At 30.7% G+C, this 8301-nt stretch overlaps 1 protein-coding gene across 4 annotated transcripts in view; it reads right to left on the reverse strand.

Moving 5' to 3' along the window:
• Nucleotides 1–8301, reverse strand: part of anchor (integral membrane protein GPR155 homolog anchor) — a 183877-nt gene that overhangs the window by 13525 nt on the left and 162051 nt on the right. For all 4 annotated transcript variants that reach the window (XM_067052115.1, XM_014438380.2, XM_014438381.2 and 1 more), the window contains exons 4-9: nt 7646–7911; nt 7289–7410; nt 5578–5749; nt 2620–2775; nt 1807–1890; nt 286–485 (exon numbers count right to left, since the gene is read on the reverse strand). In XM_067052115.1, the coding sequence (XP_066908216.1) occupies nt 286–485; nt 1807–1890; nt 2620–2775; nt 5578–5749; nt 7289–7410; nt 7646–7911 (1000 nt within the window). The remainder of the gene's footprint in view (nt 1–285; nt 486–1806; nt 1891–2619; nt 2776–5577; nt 5750–7288; nt 7411–7645; nt 7912–8301) is intronic.

An 8301-nucleotide genomic window follows, 5' to 3' on the forward strand; every position in this document is an offset into this window, starting at 1 on the left:
TATATATATAAATAAATTGCCATGGTAACGACCCTTATTCATGAATGAACCATTGATAAATAAGTATCGTATCCATGACAATTTTAGCTATTAGTTTCAACCATATCTAATTCTCGCCCAACAGTTAAGATGATTATATTAATCAAGGAGCTAGCTTAACTATAATTATTAATAAAATGTATACTATAGTGGGCGCAATATTTAGGAACCAGTCCTAAATAAGTTATCAATTTTCTTTATATTATAGTTTATTTTAAAAACTGTATAAAATATAAAAATTCTCACCCGTATGCAGTAAAGAAAAAAAAAATATCCATTCGAACCAAACTGACAAAATTTTTTGCTTCTATGAGAGCAAGGGTTATCGCCAAGCATGCAGTCCATATTTTTGCACCAAAATCTCCCATTCTCAGCATCCAGAACTCGGCGAGTTCGCCATTGACAGGCTTAAAACTTTTCATAATGACTCCGCCACAGGAACAGAGCTGTGGAAATGATAAATAGTTATACTTACAATAATTATAAAGTCAGAAGTAAGTTGAAGTTAAAGTTAAGTCTGACTGTCAGAGGTAAAAGAAATTGTTAACTAAATGCTATAGAGCCTCGAATCTCTATGCTATCGATTTTGGATTATTAATCTATGACTAACATATCAATTTACCCGCTCTACCAAAATTACAATCATTTCACAATAGGATGCTAAGAATCCCCTTGTTTTGTAATAAATAGCCAATTGCAACTACAAATGGAATCAATAGTAAGACTTCATAAAAAAACAGAGCATAAAATTCCACTCCCAGTTACCGGCAGTTAAAAGAGCAGTAACTTACAACTTGGTAAATCCAATCATCCCGAAGACTGAAGCCCAGGCTGTGCAGGACATCCTGTTATAAATTCTATATTTATTTCTATTATAGTATTATTACAATTTTATTTATTTTTTCTTTTCATCTTTTTTGCAAATTAACTTCTTCATTAAATAAAAAGTCCATGCAAGCTTGATTAATGATCCTAATTCTTTATGAAGGACAATTGCAACTGGCGAAACAATAAGGTATATTTACTGTTCGGTCACTGCTTCTATGGAAAGAAATATGCTGAACCTGTCATAATACCCAAGGTTATCACTTGACATTTAATCTGAATATTAATGTTCGCATTTCTTTAAAAAAATTGTTATAACACATATTACTTTATTTACTATAACTTAAATAATTCATAATGAAGTTAAATCTTTAGACGTGAATATCTCTTAAGCAAAAAGATAACAGACATACCTCCAGAGGGAATTTTTTTCTTGTATTGAGGTCCTAAATTCAAATTCACAATTTGGACACTTATCCCTGAAACACTCTGTATAGTTAGGTTTTGGTTCTTGGAAATAATAATAGTAGGACAGAAAATAGAACTAATTCTATTGGACTTTAGGAATTGCCTAGCGAATTGAATAGGATGGACTAGCTACTATAAGGGAATGCCAACCCATATTGTTGGGACGAGGGGCGTTTCGTAAATGAAAAAAAACCTAAAAAAAATAAAAAGAGTTAATTGTGAAGTAAAAAGAGAAAATATTTCGATATATATCTATAAACAAAAAAAACAAATCAATTTTCATGACACAAGAAATATTATGTAACTTAAATAGAGCGAAACCCAAAAGAAAAAAAAAAGGAGGTTCACCCATATTTTATTTACTGTTACCCAAAACAGACATATCATATAAGACTATCAGATAGAGATTTATGATTACTTACTAAGGGTATAATCTTGTTATATCTTTATTAGCATTAAAATAAATAAAATTACCTGACATAAGAGAATAAACATTGTAATCTTGTGCGGCAACTTAAGGTAGTTCTTCTTCAAAGTGAACAATATTAACAGTATGACCTGAAAGAAAATATTCGGTATTCATTACTGTGTGACTATAATAGTCACCTTATACAGGTAAGGATGGGAAAATTCTAGTGTGCATAAATTTTCCTAATTTCCTAACACATAAAATTTCCTATTCATGCATATTCTGTTATTAGAACTTATATTATATTATAGTAAAAACCAAAAACTATCAAATATATTGTTATTATTAACTCATTTACATCACACAGAAAAGTGAAAAATTCTTTCTTGCCAACATTTTTTTTTATTGTATTTAAATGAAAATGTTTCAAGATATGAAAAATAAAATCAATATTGCATAAATAAAGAATTTTTACTTCATTATAGAGTAACAATAATAAGAAGAACAGAATCTAATAATTTTCGACAGCATAATAATTTTTGAAATGGTCAAGGCATAATGTCATATGGCAATTATCACATTGATAAAATGTATCTTTTTTGTTTTCTGATAAAAACAAACTACACAGCATATGCGAGCTTTCTTCAATGAAGTCATTTGGATAAGCATTGGAAAATTTTGGTATAATATATCACATATATAGGCTTGTGATGCAAATGGGTTAAAATATAACTCTTTATAAGAAATATATACTAATATACTATATTATATAATAATGTATCATTATATAACAATTAAAAAATATTATAATAATAGTACGATATATTTGTATTATAAAAAATAGTAATTTAAAAGAACTATATTATTTTTTAACTTACAGCAGCTACAACTCCAGCTACACTTATATCAAGCTCGAAATTTTTAAGAGCGGGAATGAAATCATTCGGTGCCATATTGGAAACTGATATCATTTTGGCCGAAATGAACATGAGTGGTGCAGATATAAAAGTGCAGGCAACCATCGCTCCGGCAATCTGAGAAAAGATAACATAAGAAATTTAAACATAACCTTCTGATATAATTTAACTTAGAAGTTTACTTAAATTACGTATAGAATTAGCTTTTTCAGAAGTTCATAGTAAATAAGTTTAAACAAAATAATAAAATTTAACAAAAAATAAATTAATAGGAGTATTTATACAACTTGTACTAAATGTGCCTAAGTGTTATATGCTAAAATAATGCTATCCATGTTCTCAAAGGCACCCCTATCTGTTCAATCGGATTGACAGTAAAACCAAAAATAGGTGTTCAGATTACTTAGAAAAAGTTCTCATCCTCCACTTTCTCGGTAGATCTCCACTTCAAATATTGAATGATCATATTTCAGACTTTTCACTGTAATCCATCAGTCTTAACCTCACAATATGAATGTCCATTTTTGGTTTTATTGTTACATCTTATTGACGGTGTAGGTGTCTTTTTAAAAAAGTTGCTTGAGTCATTCCATTTCAATAAAAACGAAAAACACCAAAAAGTAAAAAAATTAGAATAAAAATACAATGCTTTTATAAAACTTTATTCATTATAGCATTGAACATCATATAAAACTTTATTCTTAGTTTTTGATTTTTAAGCAAAAGTATAAGTCATAAAATGAAACCCGTAAAATAAAAAATAACCTATAAATACAAATAAATATGCTGATACTGCTGCACAACAATAAAAAAAAAAGTAATAAACACTTGAAATGAAAACCTCATAATAACCTTATACACAAGTTTTGTTTCACTTGTGAAATGGGCATAAGTTTTAGCATATCCCGTGCTGAAGTTGAGCCTATTTCCTATATTTAACACACTGTCAAATGTTTTAACTTTAACACACTTAGCATGTTTAAAATACTTGGCACAGATTGTGCGAATACCCTTATTATTTTAATTTGATTTATTAGCTGTCGGCTTTTCACATTTTATTATAATTAGTTTCATCAAATTAAGATTTGTTCAATAAAGTCAAAACGAAAATATATTGTATAGACACAATGAACATATTGTCCTTAAGTTGGCACTATCCCCACGTACCAGGCAGATAATTAAGAGAAGAGAGATCACTGATTTGTGTTAATGGTAAAATACCTCCAGTGGTGACAGTATTTGTTAACTATTGAGATCTAGATGAGATATTTGCTTTCACACTGTTCTAAACTTGATTCTTTATTCCTGCTCGATGTGTTGTTAAGGATGTAACATTGTTATCAAAATACTGACGAATATCTGCATAGATAGATAGGGGATTGATGTGTACATAGGGAACAGAGAAGTTGTGCGTAGCCGAGTGCAAAAAAGGACAGGTGTGTCCTTGATGCATAGATTTCACCTCGTTCTGGATTGTAAGGGTTAGTCAGGAGTCGTTTCGATACTTCTGAGAAGGAAAGGTGAGACAGTGGCCGAAAGGAGTTGCTCCAGTTCAAATACAGCCAGGGGTTCGACTTTTATTTCTGTGGTGGTCCCAAAAAATTAAAACTTGATCCCTTATCATGGATAGAAAAGAGTGGTATACTATAATCAATTCCCCCTCACTCTTTCTATTCCTGTAGGGGTATTCGTGATGTGTTAAATGTAAGATAACATGCTAAATGTTAAAAGTATAGGATTGTGAGTAGCCTAATTTGAAGTCCATATTATATGTTGAATACAGAGGAGCTCCTAGCGGATTTTCTGGGCAACTTGTTTTGTGACTTTGTAATCTTTACGAGATAATAACATCTCCAACAGCTTTGTCACATCATCTTTCCTCAACTTCACTTGTTCCTAGTTTCCTCTCATATTTTTTTTTCTTTATTATTTTTATTCATTACTTTATTAGAGTTTAAAAATGTCCAAAACAAAAACTACATGAACTACAAGCAACTAACTTATCAAAACGACAACAAACAAAATGGTGTGGAGCTGCGTGATATCATTCTCCATTTAGTAGACTTATTAACATACTTTCAACCATGTTATATGTTATATTGTTTCACCATGCTCAAAGAAGGGAATAATTCTCCATTTAACACAACTTTTTTCCTCTTAACACACTAACATGTTAAATTAAAGATCATAAATATCCCTAATGATCATAGCCACTCTCTTAAAATTCCTTATCGAGGCCTTCTGTGAAGTCAAGTGCAGTGAGCTACCCACAGACCAGATATCACTCCAATAAGACCCTCAAAAAGAAAGTGAATAATATAACCATTCTATTAAGTCAAGTATGATTTTGGTTTGGGAAACACTATTGGTATTATTATTATATGGGTGACAGACCATGGAGATCTAAGTCCTCACTCGATGTATTAGGAAATACATCACGCGTTTCTCGATGTGGTTTTCATAGGGTGGGTTCGTCACTCCCACGCCTATTTTTTGTGAGTTCCAGCCATTGGCTAACAGGCCTCATAAATGCCCGGGGGAAACAATGAGTGAGTTTTGAATAATTGTATATTTGGTACTATAGTTGAGTGAATACCTCTAATGTATATTTAATAACTAAATCTGACTTACTAGCTGCCTACTTTTGATTGTTTAATTAAATTCAGGATTAGTCTGCAACAAAGTCTCAAGTCAGTTATGAGTTATTAAGTTCTAGGTATTACAGACCATTAGAAATCAGCCTCAGAAACAAGACAGATTACAGATAAGGGTTATATAATTTGCTACTCCAATCTTAAACCTTAAAGTACCACGGTATACATTGGCGCTTAATAACAAGAGGATCGTTTAGGGCACTAAACAATTTTTTCCACTTTCAACCTCATATTAATAAATCATTTTATCCTATAAAATACTTACCAAATCCAAATCGAGTCCGTAGGTAGTGGCATAAACGAAAACACCAGGAGCTGCTGGAAACGTCCCGTAAAGGAAACCGAAGGTACTCATATCTGTTACTAAAGTAGAATTATAATCTGAAGAATGAAGAATAGAGCTCGATATTTCCCTTATAATCAAAGGTAAAATCAATCTGGGGAAAAAAAAATTTTAACTATTTACAAGAAATAAAATTATACTTTACTTTAAAAAATCATAGACTGATATTATTTGAAGAGCTTGGAACAAGAATATGACATGAAACATGATCAAAATTTAACAGCAGAGTAGTTTTGAAAGATTCTACTTAATACTTTATATAATTTATATTCCATAACATTATGAATGAATCATGTTTTAGATAAATACATTAAAACGGTTAATAAAGAAACCAAGCAGCAAACTCTAAATTTCTATTACAGTGCAACCTCAGTAATCTGAACTAATTACTGCTGGGGGGTGTGCTCTAGGAGTTATAAATAGTACTAAGAAAAATTCAACAACATAAATGTACATAACTATTTTTATTCATTTATTTTTATTTGAAAATTTAACAGTTCAAGGTTTTAAAAAATTAATCTTTTTTAAAGAAGTCAGTTTTTTTTTGTTGTTTTTTTTACAACATAACATCGCTGGTAATCAGCCGTATTTTGGGTGGCAATACTTTTATTTCATTTTACATTCCCAGTAACGCTAAGTGATGATTTAATTTGTGAAAAGTATGAGATTATTCATTTATACGTGGAAAAAGTATAAATAAAAATTTTTTTGTGTAGGTTTATTTAACAGCGTCTTTCGAATAAAGTATTTAGAAAAATATTCAGACCAAAAAAGGATGAATTAACAGGAAAATTTACATTACACAATTCTGAATCAAGGGACCTACACCTGGTAAATATAATTTAAGTTATAGCATTACAGCGTATAAGATGGGTATATAAGATTGTAGGCTTAGTAACGAGCGGATCCTTAAATGTTAATAAACACTGAACCCAAGGATGAACACCCGAGGGGTAGACCGAAACATAGATGGGGGATTGTTAAAACTGATTTAGAAAAATTGGGTTTAGAGGGGCTTCACTGGAAGGATGTATGCAGAGAGCATTTAGTGGTATCGGCATCAAACTTTCGGGTTCTTAAGCCTTTATTATTATTATTATAGGTTCATTTAAAAAGTGATGAAAAAAAAAATGATTTTGCCAAGAAAATTTGTATTATCCATATTTAAACTACTAATTAAACCAGTTTAACATAATCAAATTATTTACACAATAGATAATATATATTTCTGATTCCAACAAAATATATTATGAACAGTTTCATAGGAATGATATGAGAATTACAGGATATCGAAACTGTGTAGAAATTTCCACTTTTTATTTTCACGATGTTAAAAATGTCCTTCACCCACGAGAACTTATATTTTAAAATAAAAATTTTATTGCCTGGTGAATTTTCTAAAAAAAAAAAAATAACTTTTTTTTACCGCCATTTTGGATTACTGGAATTTTCAGAGTACTGAAGTATGGATTACTAAGATTACACTGTACAAACTATTCCAGTTTGACACTTCCCTGTTTAAAGTCGTTTTGCATTAATGTTGCTAACCAATTTATAACAGGAGTTATTTTACCTCATTTAAATTTGAAGTTTTTTGCGATTTTAATCTAAAATATAAATATTGAATACTTACTCCTTGACAGATATCAGTAAAGCAGGTACTAGTAATGCAGCTCCTCTGAAATTTCTTACATTTCCAACCATTCTTAGACCCAGAAGAAACAGTGCGGTAGCAGTAAAAGCTGAACCGAAAACCTGAAAACAAAAAATAATAAATTTTCACATATTTAAATATTTTACAAAATTTTTAAGTCCCAGCCTCAAATACAACCATGTCTAATTAGATTTTGAAACAATAACGATTTAATAAAAACTGAAGGTTCCTTCAACGAATCCTCTTCTTACCTTTCAATCGAGTAAAACTAATCTTGAACTATACTTTCACAAAATGAAATGCACAACTAAACTATAATAATTATTAAAAACTTACATTTAGAAGGCTCTGCAAAACAGTTGGTAGGTTATGATTAAAGACCAAGTTTCCGATGATACCCAATGCTGTCATAAAAACGACCGGATTAGTCACAATATTAGTTAAAACACTGGTCGCAACTTTCAACGTTGACGTCCCTTCTCCTTTCCTCTGTCCGAGTTCCATCATGACAAATCCTAATGGGTTCAGCATTACAAGGTTAATAGGAGCGAGGAGCCAGACGTAACTTAAAAACGGATGGTTTTTTCCATATACAGACAACACTGAAAGTAAAATTGATTGATCAGAGTATTTTTTTTTATTTTTATTATTTTTTTTTTTTTATTGATTCAGAGTAACTATTTTTTTAAAGAGGAGAGTGATGTGATAAAAAAATAAACATTAATCTCAGTACCCATTTCAAAAGCACTTGTCATCAGAACACGACAATAAATATTAAAGAAAAAAGTTGTCTATTCTGTTAATAAAAATGATACTTTTAATTTTGAATCAAGAGAATTACATAAGGTATAGTGCATCTAAGATGGGTTTGCTTGTAGAGGGGAACAGGTGCACCCCCACCCTAGCTCCTTTACCCTTCCCCTCCATAACTAACTCCTCCCCTCCCCACCATAACTAACTCCTCCCCTCCCCACCATAACCAACTCCTCCCC

Source organism: Halyomorpha halys, unplaced genomic scaffold, assembly GCF_000696795.3.
Source record: "Halyomorpha halys isolate HHAL.00 unplaced genomic scaffold, Hhal_1.1 Scaffold56.1, whole genome shotgun sequence".
Lineage (NCBI taxonomy): Eukaryota > Metazoa > Arthropoda > Insecta > Hemiptera > Pentatomidae > Halyomorpha > Halyomorpha halys.